A 21,398-nucleotide genomic window follows, 5' to 3' on the forward strand; every position below is an offset into this window, starting at 1 on the left:
CCTGCAATTACCCTGAAACCTAAACGCACAATTACGGGGCACTATAGTGTGGATGCATAAACCGTGGTGTAGTAAATTGAAAAACTGATTTGATAATCATCTTCTATGACATAATCTCCTGAGCGACTAAACATTTCCTATCTGGGCTTCGAAAGTACTGTAATTACACACTAATGTGATGTACTTTGTTGCTTTTTTGAGTTATACGGAACAAAAAAATTGTAGTAGGTGAAACGATCAAAGATCTCCGCTTTCCTTTGAGACAGATGAAAGAGTTGAGGAAGTGCACAGAGGTAGAGGACGTTTGTGGCTAACGCATTTAAAGGATTTTTTTTTCTTTCTCTCGTTAAGATGGAGAAAAAACAGCCCACATAAAACAATCAGCTCTAAGTGAGAGCACATGTATTCGAGGAAACACCATTAAAACAGGAGACCCCTTGGGGGACTTCAGAACAAACCAACAAACTGAGGGTTAGAAAGAGTTTTTCGGCTGAAACGTTTATGAATAAATGTTCATTGTGAAGGAGAAAAGATGGCTTTTTTAGGCCTTCCTATTAACTCATGTTGCTTTTTATTCCACCTAAACATGCCAGACTTCTGATTATAGCCGCTATAGGGAAATAAGAAGAGAGTGCGTATCAAGCAGCATATGTACAGCCAAAAATACCTGGAAGCGAATGACTCTGGAAGCCAGACACATTCAATTTACAAATGAACACGTGCACTCTTACATGAAAACTAAGGTGGATTGGCTGATATAATGTCTCAAGAGACTTTTCAATGACTGATGATGGCTGTTGTTAAAGCTGCTTTCCGTAACTTTTTGTGTGTTCAAAATTTACCAAATTTACCATTTTCCAAACTGTGTTTGTGTCTTACCCTGAATCATTATGGTACACTTATAATAAGTGTTTATATTGGGACTATTTCAGACCTGTCTGGTAGGAACCGCTGCGGAGGAGCACAGTCCCTGCGTGACTCGCCATAGACATAAACAGAGAGAAGTAGATCCGGCTGCAATGTTTTTCCGCAAGACGCATGCAGTTCTGTTTATTAACCGCTAGAGCGCAAAAAGTTGCGGACCGCAGCTTTAACCATTCCTTATTCCTTGAGAGTTTCTCAACACCACTTCATGTTGAATCTATGTTTTCAGAAATAAAAAAAATGAGGGTGTTTGGATGTAACACTTCAGCCTAAATGGCTTTGAAAAGATTTGCTCCTGTAGTAGACAACAGCATCAGAGAGTTACATTTTGATGGAAAAATACTGAAATGTAAGATTTTACATTTTCAGTGTCAAAGCGCTAGTATAGTATTGGAAACGGAGAGTTATATAATCCAGCATTCCAGACTTTTGGCAATGATTTTGATGGAATGATTTGAGGTCCAGTGAAACAGACGAACAGAAGTGTCGTGACAATGAGCCTTTAATGTGTCAAATCAATCTCAGAGCACATACGTGATGTCTTACAGTGATTACTTGCAGTTTTAATGTAGCAGAACAAAACTTACCTTAATGAACGTCTTTGGCATTTACAAGAACTCCTCCACATTATTGTTTTCTTTGGAAATACAAGATCCACTGCTTTATACAGGTCGCCTGAAGTGCTGTATTACACTGTAAAATGTGGCAACTTGCAACTGTTACCATAAAGAGCTACTTCTACCCAATTTAACCCACAGAAAATAGTTTTGTCTTTATAAATTAATGTATTTATGTGTTATTGAGATGTTGTGGAAATTACCCTGTGTTAGTGCACTGTAAAATCCAACAGTGATTCTAACTAACACTTATTAGTTAACTTTACTTAATATCTTAACTTAATTGTGCAAATCTAGTAATCTGTGCTATTCACATGCTATGCCTTTTTTCTAGAAAACCCAAGTTTAGATTAATTGATTGGTTTGAGTGCCATTTTGTCAAGCAAAAAAGGTTTTGAGGCGGGGATTTTTAACTCATGTCCAATTATTTTGCATTCACTGATTTCCCAAAGTCATCTTGAATGTTGAATTGTCAATACAACTGAAAGATTTGAGAGAACATCACATAAACTTCATAAACTGATGTTGATTTCCTAAAATGTTTGAACTCACCATTATGGTGATCAGTGTTCCCTTTATTTGGGCACTAGAAACTTAGTTTATTTGATTGTAATTCTCTTCCTATTAATGCAGTGATGCAACAAGCAATCACAGTTATATGAATGATGTATAACATAACTATATTTCATGTCAAATAAGGATCTTTTACATTTCTGTTGCTAACACTTATGTCACAAACACCTTGTGAACCTCGTAATTGTGTTGATATAACCCCTCTATATTAGTAACAATATCTTGCAATTGATCATGCTTGAGTCACACACAGACTTCAACATTCAGCATCAAAACACATCTATGGTAACAATTACATCTTATTTAAAGTACAAAGTTCTCTCAGTTATTTTTTAGTTACTAGAAGAACTCTTGGGTGTGTGAACTATACTAACTAAGCATTTGTCAGCACAACATATTATTCCTATTTCACTTTACTTTTTTAAGGCAGTCAGTTTGCATGCTTTTCAAAAATAAGTCTAACTAATTAGATTTTACAGTGTATGTGTGAGTTTTGATATGTCTAACAAAAAAACAAAAAAAAAGATTCATTCTTCCCGATAAAACATTTCAATGAACAGTTAAAACAACCTCTTTTTTCTTCATTTTACATTTTAATAATCTGAAGATCCTTTTTCCACTATAAAGAAACTTTGGTCCCCTTTTTATATTAACTACTAAAATTTAAATTAGTTATCTGATACAGCGCACTTATTGTGTACATACATACGTTTTTACATGGTATATCTATTTTAAAAAATATTTTCATGATTCATCACATTTTGTCAAATCAACTTATATAACTAATGTGGTGGTTCCAATAACATAATATTTTGAGTTTCTGTTAATTAAACCAATCTCCTTCACTATATTAACTAAAAATTGTTTTACCCTTTTGTTAACCTACCCATACCACCAAACCTGTCCTAACCATACCCGTTTCCCAGCTCAGTAGCATTAAAAGTGTTTTGCAATAGAATATGAACATTGTTCATATTTTTTTAACAAAAATAGTAAATAGTAGTTAAAGACATCTAATATAAAGTGTGAATGAACCTTTTGTCCAATGGAAAGGTTATGGATATTAAACGTGCTTCATGGAACCATAACAATACATTTTTCAGAGTGTAACATCCCTGTTATATATGAACACAGAACATTGGATCTTGGACAATATTCATAATTAATATGCATCAGAAAACTAAACTTGACTATGATTATGACAATGGCAAAGTGTATTGAAACAGTGATTGTTAATATCATATGTAATAAATGAATCTGATTATTTTATGCCATTTTAATTCACATTTCTATCACAATCCACTGTAAAATATAACATGATCAATAAGCTATGAAAAATTCTATGAAAAAACAGCAAATTCTGTTTTTATAAGTTATACAAGATTCAACTCATTTTTCCAAGTCAGTTTAATGTAATTCAAGTTGAAATGACTTAAAGTTGATTGTCCTTAAAACTTTAAAGCAGCAACTTTTTTGCTACCTCAATTCAAACTGAGGAACTGAATGTCATTTTAAATGTAACCTCAAAATGAAAGAACAGACGACAACAGCAATTAAACATTTTCAGTAGTTTTATTGAAAAATGCCTCTTCTGATTCAGAAATAAATAAGAAAATAAGGCTGTGGAATTCACAATGTGCAATTCAGACATGAAAAAAAGCTATTCTATGTCCATAGACTTGCAACAAATTCCGACTGCATTTCAACTGATATCACTGGGAAAAACAACTATATTCTGATTGTAAACGTCCTTACTAAATATACAACACAGGCATGCAATTCCTCTTTTGGAGCGAGTTGGTATACAACAGATAAATATTCGGTTTAGGATAAGAAAACAAAAGCCAGGTCTAAGAATCAAAGGAAGTTGAACCGTTTGCCATTTTCCTTGAGAGAGAGCGAGAGGGAGAGAGAGAAAGAACAACAACAAATTGCACCGCAGCAAGCACGTTTACACTTTCAAATGTGCAAGGAATCAGTTCATAGTGTTTATAGGACATGTTACTGAACAAATACAAAATGCAGTTATGTTACAAGCAGAGACACACTGTGGAACCGTCGGAAAGCACACGGGTTTCTACGAGAGTTGAATATCCGCCTCTCTGTGCTGTTAAATGATCTGGATTTAAATGCAGTTTTTGACAGTTTCACTTTATGTTTCTATTCTTTCCGCTTCCTGTCTTGATAGCGATCTTTTTCCACGCTGGTTTCGTAAACCGGGCGACTGTGTCTCGATATCTTCCGACGGCTGGGCTGGAATGGGCACTACGTAGGTTTCAGGTTCTGGCTGGTAGGGGCCTGCTTGGAAATATTATTTGGCCAGCTGAGCATGTGCTTTTGGGTTCCAACATGTCATTTCAACTCTTCATTTATGCAAAGTGTTAATAATAAAGACAAAAAAACGGTCTATATCAACCCATTCGCCAGTTGTCCACAACTTTGCGTTGGATTTTTCTCCTACACTAGAACTAGAGCTACTCAAACATACATGTATAAAAAAAGAATGCATTTGTGGAAATTTGCTGATCTATGTGAGGTATCATACAATTCTATAAATCACAATACAAAAAAAAACCCCGGATTAAAGAAAAAGGCAGCACTCTGCAAACACACCCGAAAACTTCATGGTTGCATACACTAATGGCACACGCTACATTTGTAACCTGAGCGTTGCCTACACGTATCATCAGAGGTGACAAAATTAACCGTCAGCGGTCAGCAAGAAGCGAGTTATCAGGTGCAAGCTTGATGACTGCTGTTAACTTTAGCCCACTGTGTCATCGATTAACATTTACAAGGCACAATTAGTTTATTTACAGTCATTTCACCCTCCTAAAGAGCAACCGCCGTTGAACGCTGTTAACGTAAACGCTCAATGTTAGTAGTTTCACATGCGTCCTCAGCAAAACGAAGCTCTTTCTTGCTGCTCTAGATGCAAACAGGCCACGGGTACGTAACCATCACTGGCTCCAGTATGATATAGTAGCGCTCAGCTGGTGTTAGTGGCAGTCCAGTCCTTTCTTTGGTTTGAGTGTTTTTTTTTGTTTTAGAGTTGGCCAGCAAATATTCAGCAATCATATCCATGGTGGTTATCCTTATTAGCTCATGAGCGAGTGCTAACATCAGGTAAGGGATCAGGCAGTCTAGATAGCATACTACGCAAAACCTGGAATGGGTTAAAGATCGGGTTAGTTCATCTCAGAGGCAAAACGACTACCTTCAAGAGTAAAAAAAACAAACAAATGCTAAACATGCAGTTCTTGATTGATTAGCTATATTGTTAAGCAAACTTGTGGCAATCGGATCATTAGTCGCTTACGCTAGAGCTCTGTTCCAAACCTAGATAGTCTTATAAAAGATTTGATTTTGTCGTTTCATCTGGATATGAACATCGAAAGGTTTCGAGGTGAAATTATCTAATTGTGTGTCTCTGGAAAATCGTGATCTGTGATAATGTTGAATATCAATGTTTTTGTGTGCATTTGTGGACACATTCATGATTTTAGATTTGTGAAGTCAAAAATATTATGTTGAAGTGAAAAGATAAAAGCAGACCCTTGGGGTAAGATGGGACAGAAGTGGCGTATTGTTACTAGTGCTATTATTTTTTGAAAAATGCTATACTTATTGTAATTCATGGAGTTATGTTCAAGTACATTTCAGACATTCTTTAACTCTTTCCCCACCAGTGTTTTTTTTAAAGAGTTGCCAGCCACCGCCAGCATTTTTGATAATTTTTACAAAAGCTTCATGGCCCCAAAAATATTTTGTCTGTATGAATATCTGAGCATGCAATATATCAAAAGAAAGAACAGACATTCTATTTTATTCTAGCTTCATGTAAAAAATGTATCAACACTTGAATGTGGGTAAGTTTCATAAAATAATTTTTTTAAATTAAAAAACGAGATTACTTAAAAATGTAATGTTTATATTCTTTTTGACGACTGCGGAGCACCGTATCGTTGCGCTTCGCTGTAATTTGGATGCATTTTAAAGATCTAGCCTACACTTTTATTACTGAAATGATGGAAAGTATTTACAAGAATAATCTTTTATTTCCGCTCAAAAGAGAAGAAAAACACATAACATTTGTAATGGGCCGTTATTACGGCAGTAGTTTATCGTAATATACATTAAATTAACCAATTAGCATAATGTTTACCTCATGTAAATAAGAGGCTGTATTAACTTATATCTGCTCATAAATCAAAAAACTCGCTCCTCCACCATGAGTTGAGGTGGCATGCAAATGTATTTTTACAGACGTCCACATGAGAAACAATTACCAATAGGGCTAAAGACTACATACAGATCGGATTCAGTCCTGTAGCTCGTCCTGGGTCGACGTTTCATTTAGTAACATAAGATCGTTTTGATTTATATGCTGTTTAATGTTGATAAATGTGTCATTTTGCAAGTGAATATGCATACATATGCTATCGCTCATTTCTGCTTCTTCTTCGCCTGTGTTTTGATCAGGATATTTAGTACTCGTTCAGGAGATGCATAATAGAGCACCCTAACATATAACAGTGAAAACAGGAAAATTCTGTCAATGGTGGTGAAGCGTTGTCTCATAAATGACAGAAATTTACGTCAATGGCGGGGAAAGCGTTAAAAGTAGTAATGCACCAAAATTTCGGCAACCGAAAATGAATTTTCAGCCTCAGCAGAAACAATTCTGTTTTTAAAATAATCAACTAAAACAATGATGTTTAATTAGCGCTTCTCCGATGACATTCTCCGGTGTCAATACGTTTACAGGACACCTAGTGAAATCATTCCAGTGGATGAATCCGAAAATACTGTTTACATGAACACTAAATAAAGTGATGTGTGCGTTTATAGAGACGATGACACACAGAGCAAATGTTTCTATTAATTTCCCTTAATAACTTATCGTATCAAAATATATTTACAGTTTTGCACATTGTTCTTAAGGGGCATATCTCCCATCTTGGTGAATGTGATTTCACCAAGTACAACATGTTCCTGGAACAACATTACAATCAACCTGAATCAATCAGATTTGAGGGACAAGTTTACAGTTTATGTCAAGTTTAGGCTTACAGTCAGGGTTATGTGCTTCTACATCAGTGTTATCCACCTATCAATTCCCTCTGATTTTAAGGATAAGTTATGGGTAGGTTTAGGGTTAGGGATAGGGTTTTTCTGACAAAGGATCAGAAAATATGTTGATCCAGTAACATGTCTTACTTGGCAAATTCTCAGTGACCCTCCCATCATACCCTATATTTCAGCAAAATGAAAAGTAATGCTAAAAAAAAATTGGTTTATGTTTACAGTTTTGCCCAATATTTGTGTGTACTTTGTATTTTAATGCTTATTAGAGTATAATGCTTATTTGTGTTGTTGCCTGTAAAGAGTGTTCCAGTTCCGTTTCATTCCGAATGTTGCCTAAGAAGGTAAACACCTTGACAAGAGCTCAACTAGGTTTTGGAACAGAGCTTTTCAATCAACCGTACTGTGCTTACCTGGGTAACCTTGTCCATTGTAAGGCATGCCGACACACTGGGAGGAGTCACAGTATCCTGGAGGTCCAGGTGGTCCCCTGACTCCAGGCCCACCCTGCCGCCCTGGTGGGCCACGGGGCCCTGCTGAGCCTGAGGGACCAGGGGGCCCAGTCTGAGACTGCCCTGGTGGCCCTGGGAAAAAAAAAAAAGAGAAAAAGATGGCAGAGGAGGTGTAAGAAAGCGCACTTTACTTCGCCTCTAGGTTTTTCACTGGATGTGGAAGGAGAAAACTGATTTCAAGCACTGTAATTTAAATATTTTGACTGCTTAATTAAAAGGAAGAAGGGGTAAGTTCTTTCCCCCAACCCTTTTCTGTCTAGACGGTATAAACCGAACTGGAATGCCGTCCCTTGACTCTCGCTCTTGTGCGCTCTGATGTCAGCACATGTGTTGCCAATAAAGCCTCCACAGAAAACACAAGTCAAACTACAAACAGTGAGTCACCGCAAGCTTCCTCCTACTGTACGTATACGACGGCTGTGTATTTCATTCACAGAGAGCTCTTGGCATCATTTCCACGAGGGAGACGCTTCCACTTCTTTACAGTTTTCTACGAGAGGCTTGTTCCGGCAAATGCTGGACAGCAATTTAACGTGTCCCCTGGAGAAAGTGTAGAATTGTGTTTGTTGAAGACAGTGTTGTTACAGTTACTATGGAGCCAATAATTCATTCAGACCCTTTGTGTTGCGCGGGGATGACTGTATCGAGAGTGACTGAGCTCAAAACACCAAACATGTCTGTACAAATTCCTCTATTAATTACTGGATTACTTTGATCTTCTGATGATGGCTCAGCATGGAAACTACCACTTTGGCCAGCTTTGCTTCTTATGATAGTGGAAGCGCCTTGTTTACCGAAAGTATAATTATTTCCAGGCTTTTGTGTTTATCAGGTTGTTTATAAGTTCTGTGACAACTTTCGTATGGGCCCCTAACAGGCAAGGGGTTTAAAAGACGATTAGTTATATTCAGTAATATTCAGAAATTGTATCAATTTGAGTGGGATGGGGACACAAGCTGGATAAACACTTTATTTCAACTTTAGATGTTCTAAAAACTATAAGTAACATGTCAACTAGCAGTCATTAGAGTATTAGTAGACTGTCTGCTTAATATCTGCTAAGACTTTATTTAGATGCTCCCCACAGAAAGTCTCCTTACTACGGCCCTGTTTGTATTAAGATTTAGTCAATTGGATCACAAGTAGATGAGGCACATTTCTGTTTACATCTGGTCACTTTTGTCCACTTTCAACCACTTCTTCAAGGGGAGGGGAGGGTCTATGGGCGGGTAAATGTATGGGCTTTTTCAGATCTTTTAATCTAATGGACAAAATAAGCTCATGCAATTTACATATGAACATGACCAGAGACGACGGAAAAACACACAGAGAGCATCAGCTTTCGTTTCTGCTCTGACAGGCGCAAGACCAGCCGAACCCAGTGAGTGAATGTTAGAAATCAGGAATGGTGAGAGAAAATGTTTAAGTTTTTCGTCTTCAAACCAATCTTGTCTTCAGCCGACAAAGTTTAAATCCCGTCTGGCTAGTTGGCTTCCCATCATGTTTATGTGTTAGGTAAGTAGGGGAAAAGTAGACATCTTTCGTGGCTGTTCAAACACATCCATTCACATAAGCATCTACACTACGAAAGCAATCCGGTCGAAAGGGTTTTCTACTACCTCTGGAAGTGAACGAAAGTGGACAAGCTCTAAATGTTTTAGACCCTGTTAATACCTGTATTTAGCCTCACCCTCTTGAGATCCGATTTTAATACCAGATGGAAACAGACCTAACCCGAATCCTAACCTAACCTAATACTCTAAGAGTTAATTGACATGTAGTTGCAAAGTTACTTACACTCTCAGAAAAAAAGTGACAGTGGAGGTACAATTTTGTTCCTTCCTTTAAAAGGTACACAATTGGTCCTTAGGGTACAATTATAGCATTGTTTACCTCTACCTAAAGCTGTCCTGCAGAGTTTGGCTCCAACCCTGAAAGACATCTATAGAAGCTATTATTGAGAATTAACAGAGGTTTAGAGGTTGATGTTCTATTGAAATTGTTTGGTAACCATTATGGTGATCAGTGTTTCCTTTAGTTGGGCAGTTTGACTCTTGGCTTTTTATGTGAGTTTGTGGTTTTTGTTACAGTGTTAACAAAACACATAATCTGTTCAAATCAAAACAAGCCATAAACAGAAATTATCATGAAGAAAAATATTTGACTAAACTCAACACTGACTAAAAAAATATTAATACATAATATTCACCAACAATACTTTCTTGCCACAGATCAGACTTTCTGAATTTAGATTTTTAAATACATTATAAGGGGGGAAAAAGTTTAGACGCACACAGATATCAAGAATCAGCATATGAATCTCAACAATGGTGACAATGCTGCAATGCATGCTGGAAGCCATGAGTTTTATACTGTGGTGGCTTAGTAGGCTTGGAGCTAAACTCTGCAGGACATCAGCTCTCTAGGATCGAACTTGCCTACCCCTGACCTAAATGTACCCTTAAGGGTACCACCCCAGTGACGGACACTTTTTTGTACTCTTTTTTTTTTTTTGAGAGAGAGTGTATAGTTAGAAGAATGAATAAAGTGATCTATATCGAAATAACGTGTAAACAACAACATTATTGTCTTTTGTAGATCAGCTTTTGAAGTGGTTTCATAACTGAACTTTGCAACATTGACAATGTTATCAAGCTATATTGAATCAACTAAACTGAGCTGATTAATGACACTATTGTCTTCTGTAGAGATGCTTATATCCACATTGAATGTGTTTCATCATTTATGAACTTTGCAACATTGACACTGTTATTTTCCTCTTTATTCCCATTACGCTGCTCTGAAAAAAATCTGTATTGTACAAAGTGTTATATAAATAAACTGGCACGGTAAATCTGCTCAAACTGTGGACTCTAGGAATGGTAATCATAAGAGCATTTACCAATCTGATTTGACTTTACGGTTCTGTTAACACTTCTTTAAGTTATTTTGAGCTAGAAAGAATGGCCAATGTTTAGACAACAATTATTATTGAATTCACTACCAGTCAGTTTATGAGATCATTTCAGATTTAAACTGAACAGTAATAATGAATCATTTTGACTATTGGTTCACGAAATAAGCCAACAGGAAATAAGTGTGCTGACTGCCATGACAGCGGCTCTGGCGCTTAAATTTGCATTCAATGCAATGTTTTGTCATACTATTTCCAGAACTGCTAATGGAACCATATTGAATTTCATATTTTAGTTTGTTTAAATTCTTGCCAACAGACTTGAGACAGTCTGCTTAAAATCAAAATTGACAATTCTTAGTTTTTCTATGGAATATTGCTGAATGTATCATAAATGATATCATTTTTTATTCATCGTAATCTTGAATCAGAATGAATTCCCCTCCCTCTTCAGCTCTTCTCTTCTCTGATGATGAGGGCGGGGGAACCTGTCACTCCAATGAGATCCACCCATAGCAAACCACAACCATCCAATCAACTCCCCACAGACAAAATCAAGCCCGCCCTACATTTGTTCTTGTTCCAGAAGCGTTTCACTTAGGTATGTCATAATAGGCAAGAAAAGACAATTGCAACTATTGGTTCATGCAGACTTTAAAAATAACTAATCAAAATACACAACACATTAAAAAACGAAACGCAAGTCTTCAGCAAGAATCGGCAAATAAGCCTGTCATTTTCTTCTTAACAAAAAATTTGAGAACATCTTAAGGAGCTGATATACTCACGACGAAGATCTTTTTAGCTTTTTAGATCTTTTAAAAATAAGTGCCCTGCGAAAAACATCCCAACAGCACGCATTCCACTCAATAACAAAATAAACACACTATAAAAATGAGAAAATAGCGATGAGAAAATAGCAGTTAAGCAAGCATCTGATCATAGCGTTGTGGATATGCTTGCAGCACTCCAGTCAAGTCATGTCTATTTATTTAGCACTTTATACAATAGATAGTTTAAAAGTAAGCAGCTTTACAGTTTTAAACATAAAAAACATAGTCAATCTTTCTTTCAATTACAGCTTCAATTTCTACTGTTAAGCAGCTCTCCAGTGTGTTCATGTTTTTACTTGCGTAAAAAGAAATGAACCAAAGAAGATTTCAAAGTTGAAAGTGGATGGAGATTTCAAAGAAGGTGGAGACCCAGAGCCACACCCACCTATTACATCATCATCGCAGACCAATGGTTGTTCAAAGGTGTTTACCGGCCAGAGCAAACTTTTCCAGAAAGTTTGCTTTAGCAAGCTGTTTCGAACTCCCGAATGAAGTTCGTTTTGGCCTGATTTAGTTCGAAATGACATCACACCAGTTCATTCTTTGATTTCAAGTATATCGGGAGATTTTTTTCAAGAATTGCACTAAGGAACATTCTTACAAACTACTTGTAGTTTCTTCTCTCTTAAGAAGATTTTTGTGAATCCGGCCCCTGATTCTCAATTCTACCTATGATACTTGAAGAGGCTAAGAGTAGACATAAACAGCACAGGAAGGAGAAATACCCTAATTATTTTCATATCTGAGACTCAAAAATGATTTGTCTGACTTTTGCTACAGGCCTATTGAGGCAAACACTTCTCCTGACTTCCTTTTCAAAAAACTCTTACGGTTCTCTTAATCCCAACTGTCACAACACAGTTTGGTGAGGGGTTAGTACACTTTCGAGCCAACCTATCCAAACAATCCAGGGAAAAAAAGTTGTTCTTGATCATTTGGAAAAACTAATACCAGCAGTTGTGTAACAGACCATTCATTTGGTAATGATTCATCATCATGTTCATCTATCATGCCTAAATACTCTCAGAATGATAAACATTGTGATATGGAAATGACTCAATGTGGAAATCACAGTTGTTAACGATCATTAGAGTTGGTTCCATTAATCAGGAGGTTTTGGATAGGCCGCATCTGAAAGCCTTGAAACGACAAGTGTGCACACGAACTCTGGATATAATTAGCAGTGAAATGGAGCGGTTAAAATGAGGTGGCGTTAGGTTGCACGAAGACATACCAGGAGGTCCAGGTAATCCTCTCTGCCCTCGAGTACCAATGCCTGGACTTCCTCTTTCTCCCTTCTCTCCCGGCGATCCTAGGATGTTAAGGGGAAATGCATTAAAAAATGTAAACCATATGTTGGCAATTGGCAGTAACGTCAAACGCAGAGTATATACATCTGGATTATTTTAAGTAAAAATGGTCGACAATCTATTAGAATCATGTGCATCAAAACATTTTTTAGACTAATTTTTGTTGGGGTGGTGGATTTGAATTAAAATCCAATTATCTACTTTGCACAAAAACTGTTTACACTTAGAGAAAATGTCTGGTGTTATGTGCAAACCTTGGAATCACAATGTTAGGTTAAAGTGTGTGGTTGTCGGGGTGTTGTTATATGCTATAGCTAAGAGGTTTGTGGTTTCCCACCCTCGAGTCTCTATGATATTCTGGTCCATTTTTTATCCACCAAGCCACAGTGGGAATGCTTTATTTTGATTGCTTCCAATGTGAAGTGCGTACTTACCACTTTCTCCCGGAGACCCTGGCAATCCTGAATTTCCTGGGAACCCGTTGGGTCCGGTCTGACCTGGCTCTCCACGGGGTCCCTGGTTGCCAGGTGGGCCTGGAGGACCGGCAGGACCGGGGCTATTGCTCCTGTAGTTACTGGGGATCTGGTTCAGCATGTTATCGATTCTGCTCATTTGTCCTACGAGAAAATCAAACATTTACATTTATAAAATGAACAAAACCATTGGCAAATTCAAAATAACTCGCTGAGACGGCTTACTGCTGACTAGTTGTTCGCAAACTTGTCTTGCTACTGAGCGCATCATGTTCTGAGACGCAGTATCTCCCTGGAAAACAGAAAGCAGAGCAAACGTGATTTTTACATTTTCTGAAGAAAATGTTAGTTGTGTTTGCACATGCAATAGCATTTCTGCTGCAGCAACATTAGTGTTGGTAACACTTTAGTATGAGGAACACATATTCACTATTAGGGGTGTAACGGTACACGTATTCGTACCGAACCGTTTCGGTATAGGGCTTTCGGCTCGGTGCACGCGTGTACCGAACGGTTTCTGAAGGCAGTCTTTAACAGTTAAAAGCTTGTTTTAAGCGCTTCACACGAAACACACTTCAATCCGAGTTCCCACACGAACATATTAAGTATTCAGTCCATTTTATCACAAAATTCAAACGATAAATGCCGTTTGGACGCTCTTTAATGTGGCGTGACTGTGGCCGCGCGGTGTGTGCGCGTGAACGCCATCATCTGTGAACGCGATCGATCATCTCTTCCTAAAGAATAAACATGAATTAATATCTTAAGGTATGTTGAGGATACATTACAGCTTACTGTCACGTATCATATGTGGTGTCATCGCTCAATCAGTGTTTCAACGGCATTAAGACCTCAATATAACTGCTTGTAAACTAAACAATGTCATGTCGCATCACATTTACCTCAGGCAGTCATTCAGTGTCCACAGAATTTTATTCACTAGAGAAATCAACTCTTTCACTAAATATATGCACTACATTGGCCTATATATTCATTATATTCTACTGAACCTGTTAGTGATGTTTTGATTATTTCATGTATGTTTAAATAAACCTGTCATAAACCTGTCATAAACCTGTCATAAACCTGGTTTAAATAAACCTGTCATACAGGTTTAAATAAACCTGTCATACACATAGAACCATGACTTCTAAACCGAGGTACGTACCGAACCGGCAGTTTTGTGTACCGTTACACCCCTATTCACTATTATTATTACACTATTTACTGCTTATTAATAGTTAGTAAGGTAGAGTTTGTAGCATTTAAGTTTAGGTATTGGGAAGGATTAAGGGATGTAGAATAAGGTCATGCAGAATAAAGCATTAGTATGTGCTTTATAAGTACTAATAAATAGCCAATATGCAAACTAATAAACAAATAGTTAAAAGTGATAATTGTTCCCCATGTTACAGTAGTGTTACAGTAGATTTTTACGAAACTGTAAGATAATATAAGATAACTTTGCAAATAATATAACATTACTAAAGCAAACGGCCACTGAATTGTATTGTATGTAGTCAATATTAGTCCATATTTTCTGAATAAAAGACTAAATGAAATCTGCTCATCATATAAAGCGATCGTGTCTCTTCACAAAATTTCGACTAAACTGCTCAATTCATATGGATTAATTTTACGATCTCTTTATGAACTTTTCGAAGCGTCAAAGTGGTAACTGCGTAGCTGTCAATGGAGGGACAGAGACAGATTTCATCAAAAAGATCTTAATTTGTGTTCTGAAGATGAACGAAAGTCTTACGGGTTTGGAACAACACAAGAGTGAGTAAATGATGACAGAGTTTTCATTTTTGGGTGAACTAACCCTTTAAAGTCATGCTTTAACGAAATACACATATTTTGATGTGTTGACTAACATATTAAAGCACATGTAAAGCACTTGATTGTACATTTAACTGTAGTGTGCTATTCAGTTTAGTATAGTTTGATTGCACTGAGGCTCTCCTGTGATGAAGTATATGAAAGTGATACCTACCCTTTCACCCTTCTCTCCTTTCATGCCAACAGGTCCCTGTGATTGACAAATGAGAAAAGAGGAGTCAGAAATCACTCAAAGCAGATCTGTAACCAGTGACCATAGGTTGGGATATATTCACTGGCACACATATACATGTGTAATCTTTTGATAGTGAATTGATCAACACCCCCAAATATATAACTTTAAAACAAGTAAATGAGATTTAATATGAGCCATTGAATATGTACATACAGCGAGGCCAGTGTCTCCAGATTTTCCTGTTTTTCCTGTGTTTCCAGGCATTCCAGGTGATCCCGGAGGTCCCTAAAAATGGATCTCAGTAAGAATTACTCATATATGACATATTTAACAATCAGTTTCTGATAAACAGCCTGAACTCACAATACCAACTCATTCACGATCACTAACACTGATCTTTTAAACATTACAGTTGGGAAAGTTAACCCACATGCACATCTAATGGCATAATGGGTAATAATTACAGTGGCTCCAAAAAGGACACTTGCACATTATTTTAAGATGACATTGTTATCATGTAATAATGGTAGCACTTTATTCTACAGTCCTGTTCCTCATGTACATACTATGTGCTAATTATGGTTATTACAATAACTGGGTAATAACTAGGTAGTAAACTACCCCTAAACCTAACATTAACCAAGAATTAACCTTATAAACCAGTACTTTCTTAGGAAAGAACTTTCTTAGGAAATGTATACTTACATAAGTGCATGTACTGTAAAATAAAGTGCAACTGTAATAACTCGATTACTGAGTAATATTATTATATTAACTACATGTACTTACTATAAGGTTAAGGTTTAGTGTCGTTATTACTATAGTAAGTACAAATGTAAGATGTCACCTTAAAATAAAGCGCCAAAAAGTATAGCGAGTAAATAAAACAAGCATTTTGCAATAAAATACTATTTCCGTCTTTCTACTTTAAAAATTCACATTTAATTAATTGTGTTACTTGCTACTTTGTACTTTTTTGTTAAATTTACTAGCAATTTCTGAGTGAAAATTGTTTCTACACCACATTTTTCTCCAGTGTAGTTGGACATTAAAGCCATATTAAAATGTGTAAATGTCTGCATTTATATTACAACATTTCAAAACAACTGGGACTTGTCTAAGATGATAAAACAAAGAATACACTGTTATTTTCTTTTTAAGTATTGTGCTACATTGAAATTAAGTGTGACTTTGCTAAATTTAGTTATTAATCAAGTTAACAAAAGGAAGAACATTTCATTTGATGTATGGCAGATACTTCAGCTGATTTCTCTGGCTACATACACACACTCATCAGATATTCAAAAGCTTCCACATTACATACCATTGGTCCCGATGGACCTCTTGGTCCAGATGGGCCTTCATTTCCTGGCTGACCCTGAACAAAAACATATGTCATCATGACTGTGCAAGATGGACAGCTAATAGAGTCTGGGAGAAGATTTACCTCTGGGAGAGGTTCAAACACGCCCTTGAGATGGGCCTAACACAACCGACTAAATCGGTCTGACAAGACAAGTCGCCTAACAAAGCTAAAACTGGAAACATGCACTTTCAAACCAATTCAAGGTGCACTTCAAAACTTCTTACCCTTGCACCAGAAGGTCCAACAGGGCCAAGTGGACCTGGAGCGCCAACAGGGCCCTTGGAAAAAAGAAAAATACGTTATGTCATTCATCACATACAGGGGTTGTTTCAAACAACTATGTAGCTGTTCGTGGATCAAACCTGAGCAATTACAAATATTGTCAGGATATGACTAAATTCAACCTTTCCATGGAAGAGAAGGAAGGTTTTACCAAATGGACCATGTACAAATAAACTTCTTGCAAAGTAATGCCTTCATCCCGTACGGCAATAAGAACAGACATTGTGTTTCTGTCTGTGTATTTCTTTTGGAAGTCCGAAATAAAATGACGTTATGATGAAGGTGTTAGCAATCGTTCTGCTCTGTGCTTTAAGAGCACTTGCGTTGCGTCTGCCAATTGTTCCGTTTTTTAATAGGTGAAGTTAAGTGTGGTGTAATTTTCTTAGCTTAAGCTTTAATCCAATCATAAAGCCGTTTATCTGATAAAGTCCTGAACACAGTTTATGAAACCTTTCAGAATCCAACACAGGTGTTATACACCACAATTTATTAGATTTCACAAGCCGCTCAAAAACAGCTCAAACTAAAAAGCACTTACCCGCTGTCCAGTTAAACCTGAGTCACCAGGGTCTCCCTTAGCTCCAGGACGCCCCTGAAAACGGAAGAAATGAAGCAAGCGTTCACACTCATTCCTCTGTTACATGACATGAATGCACCTCTCGGCTGTATGTGGATGACAGAGTGAGCGCTGGCTCCCTTAAATAAATGGGTCCGAAGCTTTCAGTCATAAATTAGACCTGCACTATGCACTACTGTAGCCAGACACGTCCATGATTTTAATGTCCCAAGAAAGACAAACAGAAAACACTTTCCACGAATAGAGTAGAAATTGGTGTCCCTTAAGCAAAAGGGGCCGAAGTATGACATAAAAATAGAACATAAATGCAATGCATAAAAAGTAGCTTGTTTTAAACAAATTCAATGTCTGCATCATCCCCTTTAAATGCGTTGATTTGACATTCAAATCGATGCATAAAAAATGTGTTATTATTTTTTACCTTGACCTTACTTTTCTTAAAGGATTAGTTCACTTCAAAATGAAAATTTCCTGATATTTTACTCACCCCCATCTTATCCAAGATCTTCATGTCTTTCTTTCTTCAGTCGAAAGGAAATTACGTTTTTTAAGGAAAACCTTCCAGGATTTTTCTCCACATCATAGACTTCCATGACAACTAAACGGTTGAAAGTCCAAATCAATGCGGTACAGACGAGGAATAGGGTCTTATCTAGCCAAGCCATTGGTCATTTTCAAAAAAAATAAAAAATGAATATACTTTTTAACCTAAATTGCTCATCTTGCGCTGCTCTGCGGGACGTAGACTCTGTCACACTAGACGTAGGCAGAAGTCCCGCCCCCGTGTTTACGAAGCGTACATGAAAACTAATACAAACACCCTTTAACAAAAAAAGGTAAAACAACGATGTTGGACGATTTTTAAGTTGAAGATGGAGTGTTTTTTGGTAATGGGTGTTTGTATTAGTCCTCGCACATTCACTTGGGGCGGTACTTCCGCCTGCGTCTAGTGTGACGTTTTCGATGTGATTGCGCAATCCTTGGCACGTCGCAGAGCAGCGCAAGATGAGCAATTTAGGTTAAAAAGTATATAAATGTTTTTATTTTTATTTTAATGGCCGATGGTTTGGCGAGATAAGACCCTATTCCTCGTCTGGGATCATGCAGAGTCTCTGAAGCCCTTCCTTTGAAACTGCATTGATTTGGACCTTCAACCGTTTGGTTGTCATGGAAGTCAATGGTGCGGAGAAAAATCCTGGAAGGTTTTCCTCAAAAAACGTAATTTCTTTTCGACTGAAGAAAGAAAGACATGAACATCTTGGATGAGATGGGGGTGAGTAAAATATCAGGAAAATTTCATTTTGAAGTGAACTAATCCTTTAAAGGTAACAATAACAACACTGTTTCAGGCTGAATTAGAAATATCTTAATTAACTCTTTCACCGCCATTGACAGCATTTTCCTGTTTTCTGTGTTTTTTTTACTGTTATACGGAAGGGGGCGCTATTACATATCTTCTGAAAGAGTACTGAATCTCCTGATCAAATCACAGGTGAAAAAGAAGCAGAAATGAGCAACAGCACATGTAATCAGATGCATATGTAAAATATTGTGATCATCAACATTAAACAGCATCAAAACGATAGCCTAGAAATCTAGACGCACCCTAGCGGCAGCAATTGTAATTGTAATCACAGTTGGCTTGCGAGCTGGAAAAACCAAACTCTGGTGAGGCCAATCACATCGTGTATAGAGTCGGTGGGCGGGCTTAACATAATGACGGCAGAGTTGCGGCAGTTCCGCGTGCTACTTGTAAACAAAGAAGCTGGCGAACAGCGGTCTTTCAAATCGGCTTTGGCCGCAACTCTGGAAGACTTGGAGTTAAGCTTTTCTTTGAGAAAAGAACAAAGAACGGCACTGAAGTCATTCTTAAGAATGTGTTCGGAGTTTTGCCGACCGGATACGGCGAAAGTTGAATCTATCAACTAGTCCCGTGAAGGACCTTCTTCGTTGCTCTGGTTGGTTGTAGCGCTATCCTATTGCGTGCAGAGGGAATTTGAAAGACAACCGTTTATCCCGCCCCTCGGATTGAGCCCTGCCAATGGTGTGTTCCCAGACCCAACATCTTGATGTGGGTCTGGCTTGTCAGGCAATCAAAACTATCTAATGTTACTGAATGAAACGTCGACCCAAGACAAGCTTTAGGACTGTGAAGCTTTGGGGTGTTGATGGACTCGATCTACTCCATCTGTGTTTTGATCATCGTTCTGAATCTCATCCAGACATAGTCTTTGACAAAATGTGATTTTCTCAGCTTTTTTCTCAAAATGACGCTTTTTATGCAATTTACCCACATTCAAGTGTTGATAAAAAAAAGAATGCATGAAGAAAAATGTTTTTTTTTTTTTTACATTGCATTTTCAGATGATTTCAAATATTCTGGGGGCCATGAAAGTTTTGTGAAAATGATCAAAAATGCTGTACAATACAATAATTCACAATGCAAAGTTTTGTGTTTTACTTACTGGTTCACCAGGAATAGACAATCCATTAGGGCCCTGTGGGCCTGGAGGTCCCATCTGGCCTGGTGGACCCTGCTCCCCACGTGGACCCATTGAACCCTGGAATGAATGGGTTAAAATCCTGTTAATTTATCCAGTTAAACACTCTAGGAAGAAGTGCTGAGAGAAACTGTTCCTCTAAGGCAGGGTTCCTCAAACTCAGTCCTGGAGGGCCACTGTCCTGCAGAGTTTAGCTGATCAAACACACCTGAACATGCTAATCAAGGTCTTCAAGATCACTAGAAAATCACAGGAAGGTGTGTTTGATCAGGGTCGGAGCTAAACTCTGCAGGACAGCGGCCCTCCAGGACTGAGTTTGAGGAACCCTGCTCTAAGGTATTGATGGAGCAACCTGTTCAAATATCGTTTGGCATTTATCAGAAGGTTATTTCAGAAGGATGAGCTTACCGTGGGGCCAGACTCTCCTCTCTCACCTCGTGGGCCTTTTGTACCAGGGCCGCCCTAGAAAAAAGCAAAGCATGCTTAGAATCTCAATGGCAGTGGATTTCAGAGGATTCATTGTTTTATAAGACACTATCAATCGGCTCTAAAGACAGACATGTCTCCAAGTGCACACGTCCAAGGCCTACCCAATGGTCTTCACTTCTGCTTTCTGACCTATAAGCGAATCCATGAGTAAGTCACTAGTCATTAGCTCATGCTGTGCTGTTAACCGTCGGTAATCCCAGATGTTCAATCCATGCATAATGGTGTAGAGAGAAGAGGCCCCATAATCATATTCCTGTGCTTAATGTAAAGAGCAGGGCTGAAATTACAGCGCTGGGGCTTTGGGGAAAATATCCCACCATCCCTGAACTCTGGACCTTTTCGTCCTCATCATCAAAAGAGAGATTTGCAGCGGTAGCATGATGACTTCAGAGACAGAAGAAATGTCAGGGGACTCTAATGATCTTACCGGAGGTCCCGCTGGGCCTGCAGGGCCAATGCTGTCCTGAGCACATGTGCAGGAGTGAGGAAGAGCGGGGCATTTGGCTTCTTCTCGCTACAGAGATGGAGATATAAATCAGATCCTGCTGAAAATGCTAAACACTAAACAGTTAGTTTAAAAAAAATAAAAAAACCAAAAGAACTGTAAAGATAAAGACAGCTGGTATAACATAATATTCATTTAACAGTCAACAATTATATTGATCTGACTGTACTGGCACTGCTGTATGAGAACTGAACTGAGCTGGACGATGACATTTTTTGCAGAACTGTTTGATAGATTAAATTAAATGATTTAATAATTGATGAGATTTAAAACGGAACTGAATCAACAGTGAACAGAAAATGTTCCTGTTATCACTGTAAAGCTGTAAAGAAACAATCTGTATTGTATAAAACGCTCTATAAATAAAGGCAACTTGACTTGACGTACAAGTCACTGGTAAAAATGATTGTAATTTTGATG

The 21,398-nt window shown here is 37.7% G+C and overlaps 1 protein-coding gene across 1 annotated transcript in view; it reads right to left on the reverse strand.

The window, feature by feature from the left end:
* Nucleotides 1-3,668: 3,668 nt before the first annotated feature.
* Nucleotides 3,669-21,398, reverse strand: part of col12a1a (collagen, type XII, alpha 1a) — a 111,405-nt gene continuing 93,675 nt past the window's right edge. The window contains exons 54-66 of the mRNA XM_079832663.1: nt 20,901-20,987; nt 20,393-20,446; nt 19,949-20,044; nt 17,445-17,498; nt 16,849-16,902; nt 16,583-16,636; nt 15,472-15,543; nt 15,238-15,273; nt 13,467-13,533; nt 13,203-13,385; nt 12,693-12,770; nt 7,613-7,783; nt 3,669-4,412 (exon numbers count right to left, since the gene is read on the reverse strand). Coding sequence (XP_079688789.1) covers nt 4,267-4,412; nt 7,613-7,783; nt 12,693-12,770; nt 13,203-13,385; nt 13,467-13,533; nt 15,238-15,273; nt 15,472-15,543; nt 16,583-16,636; nt 16,849-16,902; nt 17,445-17,498; nt 19,949-20,044; nt 20,393-20,446; nt 20,901-20,987 — 1,152 coding nt within the window. The 3' untranslated portion in view covers nt 3,669-4,266. The remainder of the gene's footprint in view (nt 4,413-7,612; nt 7,784-12,692; nt 12,771-13,202; nt 13,386-13,466; nt 13,534-15,237; nt 15,274-15,471; nt 15,544-16,582; nt 16,637-16,848; nt 16,903-17,444; nt 17,499-19,948; nt 20,045-20,392; nt 20,447-20,900; nt 20,988-21,398) is intronic.

Source organism: Gobio gobio (genome assembly GCF_949357685.1).
Source record: "Gobio gobio genome assembly, chromosome: 13".
NCBI lineage: Eukaryota > Metazoa > Chordata > Actinopteri > Cypriniformes > Gobionidae > Gobio > Gobio gobio.